At 38.3% G+C, this 21,768-nt stretch overlaps 1 protein-coding gene across 1 annotated transcript; it reads right to left on the bottom strand.

Annotated features, from left to right (window-relative positions):
- Nucleotides 1–1,588: 1,588 nt before the first annotated feature.
- On the bottom strand, nt 1,589–21,766 carry PLA2G15 (phospholipase A2 group XV). Its single transcript, XM_071756986.1, has 6 exons — nt 21,527–21,766; nt 13,378–13,534; nt 11,817–11,935; nt 9,904–10,002; nt 9,267–9,491; nt 1,589–5,712 (listed from the first exon to the last, which is right to left on the bottom strand). The coding sequence occupies exons 1-6, from the start codon at nt 21,660–21,662 to the stop codon at nt 5,198–5,200; spliced, it is 1,251 nt and encodes a 416-aa protein (XP_071613087.1). The 5' UTR covers nt 21,663–21,766; the 3' UTR covers nt 1,589–5,197.
- Nucleotides 21,767–21,768: the final 2 nt, after the last annotated feature.

The following is a 21,768-nucleotide window of genomic DNA, read 5'->3' as shown; positions in this document are numbered from 1 at the left end:
AGAGGAGCAGCAGTCACTATCACTCACTGTGTTACAGTATTTATCGTGTAAAATGCCCACATAAGGCAAATTTCAGCCTCGTTGTTTTTTTCCTTAGGGGTTAAAAGCAATTAGTAATACAGGTTGGTGAAGCATCTAGGCCAGCCACTAGAGGGACTTATGCTTGCCCAACAGCCTTTGATAAGGGGCATCATTTCCAGGATTTTTTCAGAGCTACAATGCACTATACTTATTGTAAAAACTCTTCCATACAGTCATGAAACTGTTTGGTCAGCATGCATGGGTTTGTAGCTCAATATGGAAACAAACAGCATAGAGGCAACTGCAAGCATTCAGGACACCTCAGAAGTGAATGACTAAGTTCAAAATTATTACCTGAACATATGAATCATTCGAATAAATTTTTTTTCCATATGAGATGAGCAAGAAAGAAGCAAACAAAAGAAATGGAGTAATTTCAGTTCCACATCACCAAAAATTCAAGAACAGTTAACAGAGAACTTGAAATGTACCACAAAACAGTATGTGTATTTGTAAGTTCATTGATTTAGATGAAGGGATTGAGTCTACCATTAGCAAATTCACAGATGACACTAAGATGGGGGTGGAGAGGTGTGGATCAGCTGGAAGGCAGGAGGGCTCTGCAGAGGGACCTAGACAGACTGGAGAGTTGGGCTGATTCCAATGGGATGAGGTTCAACATTCCAAGTGCTGGGTCCTGCACTTTGGCCACAACAACCCCATGGGGAGCTCCAGGCTGGGCACAGAGTGGCAGAAAGGGACCTGGGAGTCTGGATTGCCAGGAAGCTGAACATGAGCCAGCAGTGTGCCCAGGTGGCCAAGAAGGCCAATGGCATCCTGGGCTGGATCAGGAACAGCGTGGCCAGCAGGTCCAGGGAAGGGATTCTGCCCCTGTGCTCAGCCCTGGGGAGGCCACAGCTTGAGTCCTGTGTCCAGTTCTGGGCCCCTCAGCTCAGGAAGGAGCTTGAGGTGCTGGAGCAGGTCCAGAGAAGAGCAAGGAGGCTGTGAAGGGATCCAGCACAAGTCCTGTGAGGAAGGGCTGAGGGAGCTGGGGGTGTTGAGGCTGGAGAAGAGGAGGCTCAGGGGAGACCTCATCACTCTCTCCAACTCCCTGAAAGGAGGTTGGAGCCAGGAGGGGGTCAGGCTTTGCTCCCAGGCAGCTCTCAGTAAGACAAGAGGCCATGGGCTTAAGCTCTGCCAGGGGAAGCTTAGGTTGGATATTAGGAAGGAATTCTTTACAGAGAGGGTGATCATGCATTGGAATGGGCTGCCCAGGGAAGGGGTGGATTCTCCATCCCTGGAGATATTTAAAGAGCCTGGATGTGGCACTCAGTGCCATGGGCTGGGAACCATGGCAGTAGTGGATCAAGGGTTGGACTTGATGATCTCAGAGGTCCTTTCCAACCTGTCTGATTCTATGATTCTATGCAAGATGAACCAAGTTCCAATTACTGTGAGAAAACCAGACACCAAGAATTCATGAGGAAGAAAACCAGCAACAACTTGGCATTCCATCTGAGCCCCGAGACAAAGCACTATTACAACACTACTGCAACAGGAGACAAGCTGTATTAGATCAACTTTATTATGTTATCAAAGTTTGACAATAAAATATTCAAAATCTATTGAACATTCATACACACAAAAAAAGAGCATATAAAATGCTAGGTCTCAGAATATTCCATACAAAATACTGTTAGTGTAGAGCAGCAAAGTCATTGCCAAACATTCCCTGAATTTAGGAGGGCCTTGAACACACTGTGTGCTCCAAGAACTACCTTAATACCAAACATTCCTTCCTTTGGTCTGCAAATCCTTTGCAATTATTGCTAGTTATTGAAGCTTTCTGTTCTTAAACAGAATCACATAGTGACTCTGAACCTCTTCAGAAGTATTAAAATTACAGTGAAAGCTTCTTCAGTATTTTCTATACATTTTGTTGAAAAGAAGAAACACATTTGGTCCTCAAGACTATTTTTGGCTTCTGAAAGTATTCTAGAACAATAAAACCAAATAAAGGTTATGAAAAGAGAGATGTGATTGATACATGTTATATATAACAAAGATATGTTGGTAAATTCAAACATTTCACCCATGCAGTGTGGCAAAGCACCCGAGTTATTCCTCTTAAGAAAGTGCCACATTCTCCTTTCAAAAATTCCTTTCTTCAAGAACTCTCTCCCCACAAGAATATAGAATGCTCAAGAGCACAGAGCTCTAGCAGGCCTCTAGCAGTAATGCCAGGTACTCTTGCCTTGTAGAGAAACATGACATGGTGGGTAAGCACTTCTCAACCTGCTGAGAAACTGAAAATGAGAGGGCTGAAGGTGATTTGGTAGAAAAAACCCAACAAGTTCTGGTCATAAAGCAACAGAAGCCATTGTCTGCAGAAGCCACCTCATCCAATCAAACCCTCAACAGAAGCACAGGGCTTGTCCTAACTTAGAATACTTACAACTCAAGTATGCATGTTCTTGCACAACAAAGCTTAATAGTGACAAATATAAAACCAAATAAAAGCAGCCCTGGAAAACTTTTAGCCCCATTTATACCACCATGTTAATTAACACAGGTGTATTTACAGAGACACACTCTTGAGCTTGTCTACTAATGGAATGTTGATTTACAAACCTTTAGGTTAAAAGACCTAGTCAGCTGATCTCAGAAACCATGTACTAAGTTGCCAAAATTAAAGAGAATGAGATTTTTTCTTTTCTTTTGAGGCACAAGATGTAGTATTCAAAAAGTAGCAAAGGGGGAAAAAAAAAAATCTAAAAAACCCCATTGTTTGGAATAATTTTGGAACTTGAAATCACAAAGAATCCTGAAACTAAACTCTTGGCATGAGACCAAAATAGCCAGCAATTAATGGGTAAGGATCTAAATGAAGCTTAGAAACTTTCTCCAGAAACTTCTCATTTTTTCAGCCCTTCACACCTCTCTTAGCAGCCTGTAATACAGCCTCCAGTTCTGCTCCTTCCAGTGCTTATTAATAAGCACTCTACTTCATCAAGAAATAGATTCTGATAAGCTGCTTTCTGTAATTTCTTTCTTCTGTAAATCAGTAACATAGAAATGCATTAAAAAATTGAGTCAGACCACAGGAAGAGCTTTAACTTTGAGCAGTCTTGGAACACACACTTGAAGCTTATCCAGCTGTCAGCCCTGCATAAAACTGAACACTCAGCTAAAGGGCTTTTTTTGTGGGGTTTTTTTGTTGCTTTTTGTTTGCTTGTTTTGTTTCATTTTAACAATTGCTAATTACAAATTACATGGGGCATCTCAGTGCTTTGGAAAAGTCTGGGCAATATTGCTGCTGAACTCTAGGTTCCTGGGCAACTGATGACAAGATAAACATTTACTTTTTAAAATCAGGAATATATGTCCTCTCCCTTAACAACAGTAATAGGGAAAATGCAGGGGGAGAAATGAAGCTCCATAAAGAAGTTAAAACCTCAGAAGATACTTAGCTTATGCATGGCCCTAGATCAAGTTATTCTCAATTTGCAAGCCATTTCTGAATTAAAACTTAAAAGCCTTAAACCTGCTTCCTGGGCCAAAATGCTTGCATTCTACAGTAGTAAGGAGTTCAAGCCTGTTATTTCAACACATCTCACTGACACTTCACAGCAGCAAACATTTTATGCATGCTCCCAAAAGACTTTAAAAGATTTACTCTCTAGACAACTTCAGTTTAAGGAATGAAATCCTCAATGAATCCTCAGTAGTTCTGATAAGTTTCTGAAACTCTTGAAGCATTTCTCTTGGAGGACCTAGCATTTTGAAAGCATTCAAAATTGTGTTTTCAGAAAACTAAGTGCAGTCTAACTGGGTGACTGGTTTTAAAGCAAGCAAGAGAATCTTCAAGTGAAACTATTTCTCCAACAGCACTTTTGTAATCACAATTGTAAATATGATGGCCTCTAAGCTGTGTTTTTTGTGGCACTCAGTTGAAATTTTTTTTTAAACATTGAGTTAAAACAATACTGTAGGAAATTGAAAGAGTTGCATGTTTTAGCAATTTATATAAACATTTAAGGAACAGGTTATCAAAACAGTGATAATGATACTTAGTCTATGGGAAGTGAATTTCATTCTTAAAATGTAAAGCTTCATTTCAGCTGAATGCAATGTTGATCCAATCACTACTTGGTCAGTAACTGGATCAGAGCATAACTATTTGACTGAGAACAAGGTTTGTACTTCACACTGTATTATTTTAGCTTCCATTTCCCAGACCATTTCAGGAAGTTCACTTTTCTTTGAGTTAATGCCCACCATAGATTATCATTCCCACAACAGGAGATAATTTTTGACTCACAAATGCAATTCTGCACTGTATGGATTGTTTGCCAGTATTCAATTAATTTAGCTTTAATTTGTGCTACTCCACACAGTCACTGAAAGCACCAGCCACTGTTTAGCTTCTTTTCCCCCTTGATAAATAAAGCACAATTCCTCAGACTCTAGATTATAAATCAGGGTGTGGAAGTTGATAAGCAAACATTTTCTTCCTTAAAAAAAAAACAAAAAACAAAGCACTGAAAACCAAAAAGGTACCCAATAAGCAGCTTCATGTAATTCACACACCTCTTTTCCCAAAAGGAGTATGGAGTATGTAATGAAAGGCTGGGTATGACAAAGGCAGTACAATACCCTTCCCTATCTTACCAAATAGATCTGCACATTTACAACCCAAGGTACTGGGAACTGTGAATCATAATATACAAGATGTTTTTTAAGTTTACTGTGCTTCCCAAATTAGCATCCTTTCTTGTTCTCCAAGCACTTCAAATTGCAATCCTTCCTAACTCTCCACTCCAAACCCTGCAAAGATCACACAGAGGAACTCGGGTGTTTGTTATTCTATGTCATGTGTGCAAGGTGCTGCACAATCTCTGAATGAAACACTGTATGAACATTGGACACAGCACAAGAGGCACCAAAATGCATATTTGACCAAATCTGCACAATGTCAAAGTACTATGAGGCATCATAAACACAAATCAGAGACAAACAATCATTTAGAACACCAAACAACTTCTGGAACAAGGCCTTAAAAAAAACCCAAAAACACAAAATAAATATTTCCAATACCTAAATATCAAGGGATTAAAAGGCATTTCCCCATAATTAAGGGAAGGCATCACAGGTGAGGAGAATATGTCAACATAATTCACCACAAATCAAAGAGCAGCTTTTTCACATAGGAGATAGTAGTATTATTGGACAGCATTTGAATATGCTCATTTCCTGAAAGCTCCAATACCACCACTTTCTGCTTTTGCATGTCCACCCACTTCTGACACTGCAAGGCACTCTGTAAGTTTACTGTACCATCTCCATCACTGTAAAAAATCTTGGGTTCTTTGTCAGGAAAACTTTCATAGTGGAAAGAATCGGGTGTTTCAACGCCAGTACCATAGAGACAGTGTATGCGCACACCAGGAGGTGTCATCTGGTAGACCAGGGGTTCAGTGTCTTGTCTCATGAGCCAACCATCTTCAAAATTAATGTCCCTGTAGAATTTTCGGTAATCCCGAAGAGTGTAGTTAGCTGCAGGTGTGCTCACAAAGACTTTATCTGGAGGCCACGTGTAGTTGTAGGGGAGCATCCAGTTTGTGGAAACTGCTGATCTCTGCTGGTCTCTGATCTTGAGCGAGCTGATCACAGGTATTCTGTTGTTGTCACCTTAAAAAAAAAAATTAAAAAAAAAAAAACAACACAAAAAACTTCATTACTCACAAAAGCAGTGCATGAACATCAACCAGCTGCAATTGTTACCACTCTGTGATAACATGGAGATTATTCCCTTTGCTTACAGTAACAAGTCAAGAAATTTAGAAATTTTTCCTTATTTTGTCTTGATAATTAACTACAGGAGACTTCTGATAGTAAATTAAAATGCAAGTTGATGAATGGCTTACTGACAAATCAGCTACACTTCTGCCTTTTCAATATGTTTTTTATGGTAGAAAATATTTCCTATAGCAGACAAGTAAGAAATCAGCTTTTATTGGGCATTATTTACACCACCTGGAAATTTTATCTTAAAGCTCTCCTGGAAATGTATTACACAGCAATTCTGGTACCTAGATCCTGCTGACAGAACAGATAAATACTACTATCCATACACATAGGAACTCATGAAGGGACTTTATAGACTTAAATAGTTAAAACTTTTGCAGAAAGCAAGCAAAGTAGCAGTATTTTATTCAGACTAACTTTGAAAATTACTGCGTGGTAATGAAATTACTCCCTTTGTAATGAAACCCACCAGAACATGCCTACAACTGAAAGAAAATGGCAGATTTAATACTTAGCTCAAAAGATAACTTGTCATAAAGGGAAACAGAAGCATAGCAAGCATTACTGTCTCTGTTTATCCTGTCAGGAATGCTGCACTCAGTAACCAGTACAAGTTCAGTACAAGTAGAGACACTTGTACTAGAGCAAAAGAAGAGTTAGAGCTTGATAGCTTCTGGTTGGAACCATGAAAAGCCCCCAATATCAGCACCTTCCCTTCCAGTCAGCATTTCAAGACTGCTCAAATACTCGTGTTGCTCAGAACACAGGTTCTCTAATGTAGCACTAGCATTTTCTAGCAACTCTGGTAAGCTAAACTACATCTTTGCCAGGCAGGAGGGAGACAGAAAAAAACCCAAGAATTGTTTAAAGACTAGTTGATAATTACTGTGCTTGACCAAACCTTTTTAAGTCATTATTTTTTCTTAATATAAAATAAATCTAGAGAGCTAGAGCTTATTATCAATAGAGGTCTTAAATTATCCAATACATATTAAACCACAAAATTGTCACATTTTACCAAATTTAAGCTTAATCTTACTACAGAACTACTGTTTGACCAAAACATTGAGAATTTCTTTGTAGACAAGTCCATTGTTTTCTTCTCGGTTTGTTCCAAAGATGATTCAGACTAACACAGTGCTAATTTATAATCAACATGCTTTTTCTTCATATTTTAACCATTGTTCATGCATCTTCACAGTATTAAAAGCTGCTTAGTAGGCAGCCAAATGACTGTCTGATCAGACCTATTTTCCATTATCACAATGGCTGGGACACCTCAATTCTTTTTTCAGCTGAACTTCGAATCAGATTTTCCATTATTATGCCCAGGTGGTTACACCATGCCAGTACTGCAGGTCAACCACAACATAAAAATTGAAATACTGACACTGAAACCACTACTTCTGAAATAGCACCAAAGTATCTCTCTCAGTTCCATAAGGTGGCACTATTGCTTCATGCCATCTCTGGGACTAAAGGGAAACATTTCTTGTGTACCACTGAAATAAATAATTTACAGAAATCAAGAAAAATGTTTCATGTTATTCTCTCTGTGTAAAGACCTTACTGTGCACACTCACCTCTAAGCTACTGAATACTACTTGGCAGCTTTCAGCACAGAAGCCTCACATTCTGAATTCAGCCATGAAAGGAATGTGTACAAGATTTATTTCTGGCAGAATAATCAAACACAGAGCCTGACTATTTCATCCTGCTCTTCCAGAACTCCTACAAAATGCTTATCAAACTCTTCCCTTTCCTCTGAATTGACAAAATATTAAGTCTAAGGAAGACATTGCTAGCATCTTAAGCTGACAACAAACTACCACAGCCTCACTTTATTGACACTGGAATTCTTATGATAAATGTATTGAGCCTGCAAAGCACATGAGTAGCAGAAAGTATCACTCAAGATCTACAGTAAATTATTCCACCCATGTACTGTTCAGCACTATGATGACACACGTGGATTTGAGATGAAGTTCCTAGTCATTACCATATTATGAACAGGAATGGGAGCAGAAAGGATGCATTCACAGCTTGCCTTGCCTTTCCTGCAGCAATGCAGTCTTCTTCTTTAAAGCAACAACTCTTTTGCACACTAGCACCCTGATAATGTCATTTTTAGAAACTCTTTAACAGACTACTATCATCCCAGTGTTAATACCTTCTGGTGGTGATTTACCACAGGTATTTCAGACAGAACTAGCTTTAAAATGTGCATTCTGATATTATGTTTTGCCCATTTAACTTTCTTACATGATTCTTAGATTTTTGGTCTAAAACATGGAGTTTTGTAGAACAGATGCAGTTTAAAAGTCTACTACATCTTAGAGGAAATTCAAGATATAAAGCACAAAAGTTTAATCCAACAAATATGGAACTGATGTTTTATAGAATCATGTGGAATTTTCAGAGGATGTTAACATTGTTCACTTCAACACTTCTGTAGCATGAAAACTTGTCAAAGGTTGTGGGAAAAGGGATAACAGTTTTTACAGTGCCACTGCAATAGATTTAACAATGTACAACTCAATACAAACATCCAATTTCTTTTTTCTAATTAGTAACTGAGCTGTGCTGAACCAAATGCCTTTGCTAAGCAAAATATTCTTTGATCAATCCATGCATGACTGGCACTTGCTGTGAGTTCTGCATTTTGATGAAGTGCGAGTTCTGATGTCAGCTTAGTTTAGGAACAAAATAGTGATAAACAAAGCTAACAAGTCAGAAACAAGCTAAAAAACCAAACCAGAAATATGAATAACTAAAACTCAAATCACATAAAATAACTATGGTATCACACAGTGGGGTAAGTGAACCTTTTCTACGAGTCATTAGCAGTTACTTAGTGAAATACATTATGTTTCTTGTTTTTTTTTTAATTTTTAATTTATTTTTCTTAACATTGGGTATATCCAGTAAGCTAAACCCAAGATATAAAAGATTTACTTTCCTCATCTGTAGAGTTACACCTTTCAACATGCATTTGTTCTGTGGTCATCCCTTCACCACCATAGCTACAAGTTCCCCTTACTGTAAATTTCAATCAGCTGTATGATCATTAATCAAAAGAAAACTACTGGATGCCCTGGAGTCCTTGTTAGCTTTGAAATATGAATAGAGCACAATCAGTCTGGAGGCAGAAATGATCTTGGCAGAAGATAACAGGCCAAACAGCAGATGACACAAGAATCTGCTAGAAAGAGGCTAGGAAAGCTCAAGAGGAGAAATTAAGGGATATAAAAACTTCATTTACTCCCATGTGTCAGTCTGGTCACAAGGCTTGAAACATCAAGCTGCCATCACTTATGAAAAAATTATGGTTTTCTTCATAGTATCTTAAACTCTCATCCTCCAGTCTTACAGTTAACAGTCTAATTAGTATCTTGCACTACCAGCAAAATACCTTGCAAAACCCTCAAATTACCTACCTGAAGCCAGCACACGGAGAGTTTTAGCCACTCCTCCCCATGGAGCACCTAAAGACACATAATCCTTTATGTACTTGTCTTTCCAATCCTGAGTCTGATGGTTGAGGAAGTAGAGGGTGTACATGTTACCCATACTATGGGCTATTAAAACAACAGGACTTCCATACTGCTCGTACATTAACTCTATCATCTTGCGAAGGGCTACAAAATAGTCTTCATTCTCATCTAAAGTAAAGAGACACAGGTTACACAGTTACATTAATTGTAAATGCTGGACTTCACAATTCTTCAAAAGGTTAATTTTTGAAACTGCCTGTGGAATTAATATTGCATTTATTAATTTAATTAATAATTAATAATACTGCGTTATTTAATAATTTTATAATTTAATTTTATTAATTTAATTAACAATAATAATGCATTATTGCAATTAATAGCTTAGAATATATTCCAGTATTAAGTAGGAGGGGTGGGTAGTTTTGGTCCAGGGTACCCAGGAACTCAAGAACTAGTTAAAAGGTTTTAGTGTAAGTAAGGTTTTAAATGTAATTGTACAGATGGGATGGGAGAAGAGACCCAAAATAACACTTTCTGGATGGGAGAGTCAAAATTTTGTCCAAGGAACAGTATTAATTACTTGGTGCCTTTCGCCAGTCATAAGGTGCTCCTCTTATATCTTCATCACGTTTGTAGCCCCAATCTACCAAACTCTGCACCAGCATATAGAAGTAACTGCCTGCAGACAACAGATAAGAGAGAAACAGAATAGTGAAAAGATTAGAAACAGCCATCAGACACTGTTGTGAAACAAACTAAGCTTTAGAGGCATTATCTTTGATACCATATATATAGGCATTCAAACTGTAGTCTTCAGTCTCTGACAATCTAGAAAGCTGCATATTAAACAAAAGGAGTTATGCTGTGTCCCTCAACAGTGAACAAATACCATTATCACATATCTTACTAATTAGCTGATCTACCAAACAAGTGTGGTAGAAAATGTGGCATACACAGAACTGATCAATTTTTACTCAGCAGAAATGCATCTTACCCTGAATCTCTAAAGAACACACCTCAGAATTACTACATCAGAGACCCAGCTTTTGTTGAGTGCAACAAAACTTCAGGCAGGGTATATTATACATTGGTAAACTGGACTTCACCAACATTTATTCTTAGAAAAAATGCTTCCTGTTTGCCCCAGGGCAAACTACTGGAAACTACTGGAAACCCCAAAACTCATTTTCCATCTACCAGGTAGTTGGCTAAAACTTCAGTGGCTGAACCCAATGATTTAATAGCAAGGAAGGGAAACATTTGTAGACCAACTATTTATAGGAAGATGTTACATATTACTAGCCTTGATACATAGGATGCAAGATTGGATATTATTTTTATATATGTGTATTTATCTCTTTTAGATTGGATATTAGAGGAAACTTCTTCACTGAAAGGGTCATTAAACACTGGATAGTCTGCCTAAGGAGGTAGTTTAATCACTACCTCTGACAGTATTAAAAAGACATATGGATGTGGTGTTTAGGAACATGGTTTAGCACTGGATGAGTTCAGTCAATGGCTGGATCTTAGAGGTCTTTTCCAACCAGAATTATTACTGTAGGTATTACCACAATTAAATGCAGTTTGCAACATTTTGAAAAAATAAGTTTTAAAACATCCTATTGAATATCATTGTCATATTTAAGATCTCAGCAGAATCTCATTTGGTAATCTTGAAAGCTCATCATATAGTCCCTGAAGTGAACATAGGCTATTTTAAATATGGCTCTGTTCTAATTATAAGAGTAATCTAGTAAAGATCACTGAACACATTACTGCCCTTTTGGGTACTGCTGCCTACAGAAAATAAAAAGAAATCCATGCACTGAAGCATATGAAGCTCTGTGCATTAGTGATGTAATAAGCTTTAGTGAGGAGTCATGAGGTGTTGCTGAGGTCTTAAGTAGTTTATCAGAGTCCAGGTTTTCTGAAAGATGATTTCTAGAAGAACACTAAACAAAAAACCTGCACACACAGTATAATGCAGGAATCTTTCACAGCACAGATGTAATTATTCTGACACTGACAAAAGACTGGGAACTACAGATTGTGTAGTCACCATATCCCCATTAACTCATCCTTAAGGCCAAAGAACATTTTACTAAGCTGAAATTGAGTGGGTTTATTTTGGTTTTGCTCGTCAAGCTTCAGTCACAGAATTTTCTGCTCAACATATTTTCCACAAGCGTCTCTCTTCAAAGTGCCTACTCAAGTTTCAGCCAGCAAACTCAATTTTGGGCAGAAGGCTAAATAACAAGGAATCTTCTCAGTCAGGCCAATCAACAGACAAAACCATGTAACGCAATGCAAACACTTCAAAGCAAAATGAGCCATGTGCCACTACCCCGGGGAAAAAAAAGATTACGAATACTCTGGTTTTTTACTTCTAAATAGAACTGTAGCTTGAAATCACATTTCAGAAGCTTGTTGTATGAAGACGCAGTAAAAAAATCCTAGTCACAAAGCACTTCAGACACAGCTTGTACATACCAACGCTTCTTTTACTTGGGTCAAGGAATTCCAAGGAAAATGTCTGCCCAAAACCTGGGACTCTGATATCCACTCCATCTGGTGGTTCTGTAACTTTACTTGTTCGATTATATACCAGCCTGGGAGGGGGTAAAAAAACCAAAACAAAATAAAAAACAACCCCAAAAAACAAACAAATAAAGAAACCAAACAAAAAAAACCCAACCAACAAAAAAATCCACGTTAAACACACATTACCACATGACAGCTCTCAGCTACATTGTGTCTTACATTCTGAGTGCAGTGACAAGAACTTTTAAGTGCTATTACACAGAAGAAAAAGAAAAAAAACCCAAAAACCAACATGAATTGGCAGATATGATAAGAGTACTCTAATGGTTAAGAGGTTGCACAATGCAAACTGCTTAAATTAGTTTAATGCTTTAAATGCAGAATTTGACACTTCATAAAACTGAGTATGCAGAATTGTGGCTCAACTTCAGCATTAGATTAAAAACTACTAAAATAGTTCTGTGCCCTTTCACTATGCATCAAGCCAGATAATGAAGAAAACTTGCCAAGAATGTGGCAATATAAGATAAAATATCTGTAAAATCAGATACCAAAAAATTTCTCCTAGATAGAAACAATTTCTGTTTAACTTGAACACCAATACCAGCACAAGAGCACCTGGTATTTCTTGACTAATAACAATTAGTACCCCAGTACATATAGAGGTATTGAGTGTTTTTTAGATACTTTTTGAATTAATTTGAGATATGTAGAACCTGGAGCATTGGGTCAGGGTGTGTTTAGGTTTTTTACAATTGTTGTTGGGGTTCTGGTTGGTTGTCTTTAATATCAATACAAGTGCCATTTATGAATGCAAGTTTTTACCCCTAGATGGTGTCTTAGAATCTGAGCTGCTACTCAAATTTTAATACACCAAAAATCTCTTAGCCTGTAAAGAATGTAGCAAGACTTAAAGCAGAGGTACAATTTCAGCACAGCTTGGTATAGTCTCATCAAATAGAAACATGACAATACAATCTCAAAGTTGCACCAGATAAGTATTTCTTGTTTTCATGGAGGTATTTGTATGATTTGAACAACAAAATAATTCTGAAAAGAGCCTTCCAGACTGCCCCTGAAGTACCCCATGTATCTCAGCTGCCCATGAGACTGCTCTCAATAACTCACTGCCTGAAGTGCCAGCTCACCTTCCTCTTGCCTGGCCCATCTGTGCTGCCTAATGTACCTCATCAAAACTTAATTATCTCATCAATTTCTGCTTTAGACAAGCCTAGAGAACTGCCTGACAAATGTCCAAACCAACACTGGGTACCTGGTAAGAGATAAGGTGGAAGAGAGCAAGAGAACTCTTTTTTTATCAGTGATAAACAGCTACCTCAGATGCAACAGAGCCACAACTTCTGATTCCTTCTGTTTAATCTGTCTGGCAGATGCCAACTCATTTATCTCATTTATCTTCAGAAAAGAAAGTTTAAGGTGACCATTCTGTACAAACCATGTCAGTCTAAGGGAAGGACATAACTGTGAAGAGCAGCATTTCTGATCTTACCTGATATTATCAATCCAGCAGTCAATGATGACGGGCAGAAGCAATTCTAAATTCAGCCAGAGTGTGAAATAACTGTCTGTCTTCTTAGAGCAGAGATAGTGCACAACTGATGGCTTATCTAACTTTGCTTCCAACTGGTTACCTAAGTCCCCTGGAACTGAAAGATATAAAAAGGAGACTATTCAATTTTAAGCATGTAACGTTTTACATTAAAAAATACACATCTTAATATTGTAGCCCTCATATACACTATCACTGCATCCAGAGATACCATTAAGTCTCATAAATGGATAAAAAATACTACAAACTACCACGTGCACAGTTTCCACTGAAAAAATTTGGATTTCCAAAGTTTTCATTACCTGGGGTTCCATAATATAGAATAATTCTCGTTCAACAGTTCAAAGAGCAGCCTATGTGGGAACGGGTCATGTTAGGCCATAGGTGAGGAAAAACAGCTGGTCTCAGTTGTTATCAGAATTATCTGGGTTTTGAAGCCCAAACTGAATCTTTCTGAAGTGATTTTTTCTTCAGTGTACTAAAACTATATATGCAAGTCTTTGTTCTCTTCTAAAGAGTTACCTGCAAACTATCAAAATATGAGAAGTTAAACCAGCTCCATTTGTTTTTTTATTTTCACTTCTTGACCTCTGCACTTTACTACACAATAATTGGCTAGCATAATAATCTGAATATTGTTTCTTATCTTCTCCATTCAGGTTTGGATGCAACAACAGTTTTGACACGTTTGTTGTTGGGGTTTTTTGAGGGTTTTTTAACACATCAGTAGTACTGGAGGGAAAGGTCTTGTATTTGCACCCTCTCTGAGGTGCACTGTTTTTAAGGCATATATGAAATGCTAGTATTCCCTTAAATAAAGGAAAAGGAAACTTTATCAATATTAAACACTAGATGGAGACAGGAATATTATTTCTATATTAGGAATAAGATGAAAAAAAAAAACAGATTCAATTTCCAGCAGCAAGTTTTCAGGGAAATCTCTTACATTGCTATACTTAATAATTTCTTCTTCAGAAACCAGAAAGGCAAAAATACTCCAGGAACTACAAAGTCCCTCTATGCTAGAAAAAAAAAAATAAATCAGGAGTTGTACACTTCTTAAGGGTTCCCTCCACCCCTTTCATATCCACACCCCCCCAGCTTATTAGGGTGTGCATAATCTCAACCTGTCAGTGGTTAATATTGGATTTTTTAAACGCAGGCCCACCATACCCTACCACCACTTCAGTAAATTGTTTAATCAAAACAGTTTGAGTTCTACAGAATTTAATGTAGGACTCTATACATGGCAATAATTTAAAGAATGAGACAGTATCATTTAGTAGAAAAACTAATTTAACTGGAAAGCCAGATTTCAGAGAAACACTTGTTGCAGATCTGAAAATGGACAAAACTTCAGACTAAAAACAGGTCTGGGCAACCCTCAGCCACTGCAAGGTATTCCCTAACTACAAAAGCTATACCAGGGGATTTTTCTGTTAACTATCCATTATTAACTATCCATTATTAACTATCCATTATTAACTATCCATTATTAACTATCCTTACTTTCTCATTAGGTTCTTTTTTTTGTTTGCTTGTTCTGGGAGGGGTGGTAGAGTGGTGAGGGAGTGTTTGGAGTCTCAGGTGAAGTGTTTAAAAAAAGAAACAAAAAACAAAACAAACCACAACAAACAGTAGCTGACCACAGTTTATTTTAGGTCATATCTCAAGGACTCTGATGTACTGGAAAGCATAGTAAGGGAGACTATAGCATTGCATCATACCCTATAAAGAGTTTACTGAAGTTCAGTCTTGTAACCTCACAAAATACTGCTTATTTTTTCTTTATAAAACTAAAATGCAATTGCTTGTTCCACAGTCTCGTGCCTATACAGTATCAGTGTTCTTAATTAGAGAAGGAACAGAATGTAATTCTATTTATAAAACTCATTCATGGCTGGCCAGTTTCAGCAGCAGACCAGCCAAGAAGAGAACAGGTTGATTTTGTGTTCAGTTTCAAAGCAAAACAAAGTACAAGAGTGACATTCTGTTCTGGAATCTCATTTCCTTTGGTGAAAAGGAATTTCTTCCAGCAAAGATACCTTTAAAAACTTGAACAAACATCTGGAGTATCAGAGTTTTAAGAACTTGAGGTTTCTGAACAGCACTCAGCTAAGCACATCTGCTCAGAGAAGGAAGACTTGCAACTGATGAAATTTAAGATTATAATCAAGATACAATTACCAACAAGAGCACTGAAAGCAGGAAACTGTACAAAGTCACACAATTATGAAGGCTAAGTGAGATCTTAGATTAACTGCAAGTTTATTTTTGGTTAGAATAGTTTACCCTCAACCTTCTTGAGGACAGAAGCTGCACTCCTGTGTCCCATTCAGAGCAGATGTGAAACCCTACATATTAATTTTTACCCAAAGGATGAAAAGGAACAAGTTGAAAAGTGACAATTTATTTAACTCTAAACAAAAGATAAGGAGCAGGCTCCACCTGTGCCAAGATACAGTACTGCAGTTAAAAAGAAAAAAAGAATCTCATGTACAGGTGTGATGCCTGTTTCTTTATAAAGCAGAGATAAACAGAAGTGTGGTTTTCAGGTTCACATTTCTGTATGAACAGTGAAACTGCTCATCACCAATTCACAACTTGCCTTTTTATTTTCTGAAATATATTCTGCAAGCTGAAGAAGGTACACAGTTAAGGTACAGGGAACAAAAAGCAAATTTTGATTTTTCAGATGATGGAAAGAAACACAGAAGATCTTCAGTCCTCACACACACCCCTACCCCCCAACAAGCTAAGTGTTAATGATTTACATTTTGGATAGAGACTTACTTAGTGGCTTTTTGATAAGTAACAGGTTAAAAGACCTCATTGAAGATTAATTCTGTAGGATAAGCACATACCTCTGTGAATTTTCTGTGATGGAATTTGAAAGCAGTAGAAAAATGTTTCCCTTTCCTTTTAAACACAAAGAAAGCATCTGTGGGCAGATGCAAGTAATTTTTCTCCTCTTCTATCATCTACCAATACCTATCATTCCTAGGCCTTTTTGCTTTAAACTTTCTAGAAAGGTCTTAACCTTTTAAAGCCCCCAGACTAATACCATAAATGTACAAAGTAACTGGCAAGTGATATTCAGCAAATATGGATGTCTAAGAAAAGACCACAAGCAATACCCATGCTTTCCTAATTTGCAAGTTCTGTACTACATGGGTTGACTTCTGAAATGTGACATTTGGAAATAGTCAAGTTTTCTTATTCAGCAGAAAAAAATGGTTTCCATCAAATTTGATTATGTATCAATTCTAGCAGATTCTGATGCTTCACAGGGATGGTAATCCAAACAGAATTAATTTCTAATATTATAACTGAGTACAAATTTATACTCAAATTATTTATGAGTATATATTATCTAATAAGTGTAAATACACTTAAAGTGTATTTTGCTATTTTTTTTCTGGTCTCAAGTACCTTGAAAAAACTGGTAAATCTTCCAGGATGTGTTCTCCTTTGATTAAAATTTACAGAAAGCACATTTACAAATTACATTTGAGAGTTTTAAAAAAGGTGAGACTTAGAGGAGTCTGGGAACTCCAAAAATGAGGTTTAGGTTACATGTATACTCCTGCCCTTCATTATCCTTAAGCCTTGATGCCTGATTCACAGATCCCAGCAGAAGAAAATAAGTAAATTGCACCCTGGAAAATGACTTGTCTTAATATGACTCAGGAAATAGAGATAAGCCTAGCAGGGTTTTAAATTTCATTTGGAAAAAAAAAATAGCACCTCCGTAATAATTGAGGGTGGGGGGAAGTGGTATTGTTTGTGTGGAAGAGAGACAATCAATAGCAACTTTACTACTTTTACCTAAAATGCAAATGCCTTCAGATATATATCAACTACCACAACTTCTTTACTAGTATAACATCCACAAATAACTGTCATCTTTTGGGTTCCATAAATCAGCTTTCTTTTCAAGCGAACCACATTTTCTGAAAAAATTATTTAAACTGACCACAAATCTCTAGGGAAAATGTCTCAAAGTAGCTAATAGACTCAATGATAGGCTGCAACAGAAAAGGCTAATGTTTAAAATTAGGAACAAGAACACAAACAGCATCTCACATGATACTCCCAGATACCACAGATCAGGAGGCATACACATATAAAACACTCCTGACATCTAGCCTGCTGACCATACAGGCACACACACATCAACCAGCAGTCAGCAGGAATTCACAGACAAACCTCTTTTGCATGTAAATCAATAATTAACAAGCTTCATTTAGGTGTCTTTCTAGAAAACTTTAGCCAAGTACCTAACATATTGTTTGCAGAAGGTATCAGAACATTGATATAGTAATTGTGTTGAGTCAGCTCTAAAAAGTAAAGAGTTAGTGAATTCACTGCTGATCTTAAAGACAGGTTATCAGCTTCCAAAATTGATAATATGCAAGATAGTATGCAGTGATTATCAATGGACCATATGAAAAAATGAAGGAGGAAGAATAGCCTCAAAATAAAAGAACCTCTTATTTCAAGCATTAGAAGACAAGTGTGGCAAATATATAACCAAGCTGATCAGAGAAGTGCAAAAATATTATAATTGCAAGTAAACATGAAGCAGATATCCAGAAGTACTTGCAAAGAAAGAATATATATATGTATATATATATATATATATAGTAGATATAATAGATAGTTGAGCAGAGGTATTCAGTAGGTCCTGGTTCTTATAGGAGATTTTACTGTGTGAATACATTGTTCTGGTTGATTAGGAAACCCTTAGAACAGGCATGAACACAGTTCATTATCTAAAATAGTCCCCTTTTCCCCAAAAACAAATGAAGGGAAGTTGAAAACAATCACCTTACATTTTAATGACATTGTGTCTCTGGTATCAAGCCTTCGGGCAGTATTCTGGAAGTAATGTTTTGACTTTTACCTCAGGTTTCTTCTCTAGTGCCATTATTATATGACAACCCTTTGATGCTTTGTTATTTAAATCACAGGGAAAACTGAACAGTTGCACTGCAATATTTTGTAGCCAATTACTGCCCGTGCCAGTTTGGTCCCTGGTCTTGCTCCCTTGGTACATACAAACAAACAATCTTCAGGTACAAGAAGACACCTGCTAGTAAGGCAGCATTTGGTGATGCTCAGACCAGCTTAAAAAATAATCTAAATGGAGTGGTGCCACTTTCCACATTCCTTGTGCCAGCTCCTCCACTAAGTTAAATCAACTACAAAATTAATCACTTCTTCCTCAACAGGTTAACTTTTTCATACTTTAGCAAGACAAATGACTCCACAAAGTGGCCAATAAGTAGGCACAAGAAAAGCTGAGGGAGCAGCAATGAACTATTAATACTGGCTTAGCTGTTTCACAGTACCACACTTCACCCTTTCAGGAGCTCTGCACACACCTGGGAGTTGTTGCCAACACAACTCCCACCAGTAGTTACAAGGTTGTATTCAAGCAGCTCATCTGCTTTCAGATTGGACATTCTTAGAAGCATTATTTTTGTTTGTACCTGTACAAATTTATTTACATAAAAGCAATTCCCACATGTGCAAGCTACTGCTCTTCCTCCTCCATTACTTGGGTAAGCACAGGTTGCAACTGCAAGTGCAGTCATTACACACACAAAGAAATTGACAGCAAGTTATACTGAGTCTTGTGACTATCACTGGTCTAAAACACTTATGAAATGATCATGACTTGGACAACATTCCTTCAAATAGCATTCCTTCTTTCTCTGTTCCTTAAGATAAGAGGGCCAACTTGTCATGCACAGAATAGGACCAAACTTGTTAACTCCCTTTCTACTTAAGAGCTTTAACTTCTAAACAGACTAAGAATGAATACTTGGATCATGAGACCACACTTACTACAAAACATTTAAAAGCTAAACACGTAAGGAATTAAGAGTCTAGATGCCAGCCTGACAGATTAGGAGGATCAACTAAGTATCCCCTTTTTGTATGGGCTCCAAAACCATCTCAGGCTTTTATAGGCCTGTATAATGCTGCCTTGCATACATTCCTCAATCTCCTCTTGCATTTGTGATTCCAGTGCAAGGTGTGTTTTTCTCCCTTTTCCCAAACACCTGTGTTTAGCCAGCACTTAGGACGCCTCCCTAAATGATTCTCCTAAAACCTTCTACTATCCACATGGCTGTAATTCCTAAAAAGCTTATCTTAACATGTCATATACGCAAGTAGGGTGAAGAAAAGGTCATGAAAAGTTAACTAGAATCAAGAAGAGAACATTTCATGCAGAACCAGCAAGTGACCGACAGTCACTCCTTCCTCTATTTGTTTGACCTTCACTGCCCATGTCATGGCTAATGGAAGCTGGGTTCTTAGTGCAGGTGTTTTTTCAACAACATTCATTTCAATATATAAAAAAAAAAAAACCCATGGAATTGCACAGCAGGAGGTTACAGCAAATCACTCCGTAAGAGTGCTTACTTTCTCAAACATACAGACAATCCAAGAAAATTTTTTTATGTTAAAACCCATCAAATGTTCACTGTCTGGACAGGTCAGGACTGAGCAGCAGTGATTTTTAAAATGCAGACACTGACTAAAATAGCAAAAGATAACAGTTATATAGTGTTTGATGAAAATTTACTCTCCCAGCAAGGAAATACTGTTTTCACTGACAAACGAGTGCTGAGCCACACAGTATTGACCAGAAATACAAAAACAAAACATAGGGCAGCCCTGTTTTTAAAAGCATCCTTAGGGTACATATATACCTAAAGTAGGCCCATTAGTAGTAATTCCATGCTTCTATGATCACTATCCCTTTACCCCAGCTGCTTTTAAATCTTCTAAAACTTTGACTCCTTCACAGCTGGACCAGCAACCAATTCATTACCACCTTTGCCATAAGAAGCTTGCACTAGAACAAGTACCAAAGTTTATTGGAGAGGAGAGATAGGATAAAAGATTGATTCTAACCTTCACAGACAGAATTTAAAGAACTTTCCTTAACATTTTGAAACCAGCCTCTTGGGCCATTGTCCAAATCCACAGCCTCTCAGTTCAGCCATCACTAAGAACTGTGAATTTGTACGTGGTGGTCTTGAGACTGCTGCATCTTTCATAAGTTTTTGTTTAGCATTTACCCTTTAAGTCAGAAGTTTGTAACAGTAGTAATAAAGTCAAATAGAGCCTAAATTATTAAAAATAAATGGAGCTTAAGTTAAATAACATACCAGTGATAATCCTTTTCCCAGTATTTTTCCCCACTTTCTTGCTTTTTCTTCCCCCTTTATCATCAAAGTTAGTTGCATAATAAGAACACATCACATTCACAGGACTTACTACTGACATCAGTATCATCAAATCCACTTAGCTAATGTACTGGAATGATGAACAATTACAATTTCTGTGGACAAATTAAGACATTTAACATTTATTCATGCATTTTATCAGTGGATACAAAAAGCATCTAACAAATGTCACCGGGTAACTATTAGATGAATAGTTCTACATATCTGTTACAACTTACTTTGTTAACAGGTAAAACCCCAGGCAAGCAACCAATACTCATTTTCTGTTGTGTCATGAAATTAATTTACTGTTTTTAAAGTATAGTTTTACTGCTCTAACACCCAGTTACTCCTCCTTCAACATCTGGTGCCAGTCTCTTTTACAAAAGGCTCGTAGGGAGTAAAAACTTCAGAAGCGAGGCTCCGGTTTTAGTTTAGGAGCTAAGGCTGTATTCAGATGAGCATTATTTTCACCGTACCCACTGACAAGCGCAGCAAACCCCACATTCACCCCACGCCCGTGCCCTCCCCTACACGGGCCTGCATATTCAGTTCTTGAGGCCGGCCCAGAGTCGAATTTCTGACACTCCGTGCCCAGCACCGGCACCCCCGGTACTCGCAGCACCCGGGGCGCTCACAACGCGGGGTCGCTGGGCGAAGCACCCCGGAGGCCCCGGAGGCTTGCCGGGAGGGGCAAGCACCCCACGGCTCAGCCCGCCGCGCCCCGGGCCTCCCCACGCCTCCTTACCAGGGGGACCCAGCCAAAAGAGCGGGACCGGACCGGGGTCCCCAGCACCGGGCGTACGCACAACCTGGGCCCCCCCGCCGCCCCTCCGGGCTCTTACCCAGCACGACGGGCGGCCCCGCGGGCCGGCGGCGCGGCAGGCACCTGCCGCCGGAGCAGAGCAGGAGAAGAAGGAGACCGAGGAGAGGGCTCCCTCCCAGGCGCGGGAGGAACCAAACGCCGGCCGGCGTGACCATCACCCCAGCGCATAACCCCGGGGCCGGACGCGCAGCGTCGCTCCGCCGGGGCTGCCACGGCCGCCGCCGGAGTGCGACCCGGCAGCCCGGCCCGGCCAGAAAAGGG

This window comes from Heliangelus exortis, chromosome 13 (assembly GCF_036169615.1).
Source record: "Heliangelus exortis chromosome 13, bHelExo1.hap1, whole genome shotgun sequence".
In the NCBI taxonomy this organism is placed as follows: Eukaryota; Metazoa; Chordata; class Aves; order Apodiformes; family Trochilidae; genus Heliangelus; species Heliangelus exortis.
This window is presented reverse-complemented; position numbering and strand designations above follow the sequence as displayed.

Coding starts and splice junctions, on each gene's coding strand:
- PLA2G15 (XM_071756986.1), bottom strand. CDS start 21,662: ATGGTCACGCCGGCCGGCGTTTGGTTCCTCCCGCGCCTGGGAGGGAGC. Junction 11,936..13,377: donor TGCTGGATTGATAATATCAG/GTAAGATCAGAA, acceptor ACCCCCTCCCAG/GCTGGTATATAATCGAACAA. Junction 5,713..9,266: donor TCTCCGTGTGCTGGCTTCAG/GTAGGTAATTTG, acceptor TTTTTTTTTAAG/GTGACAACAACAGAATACCT.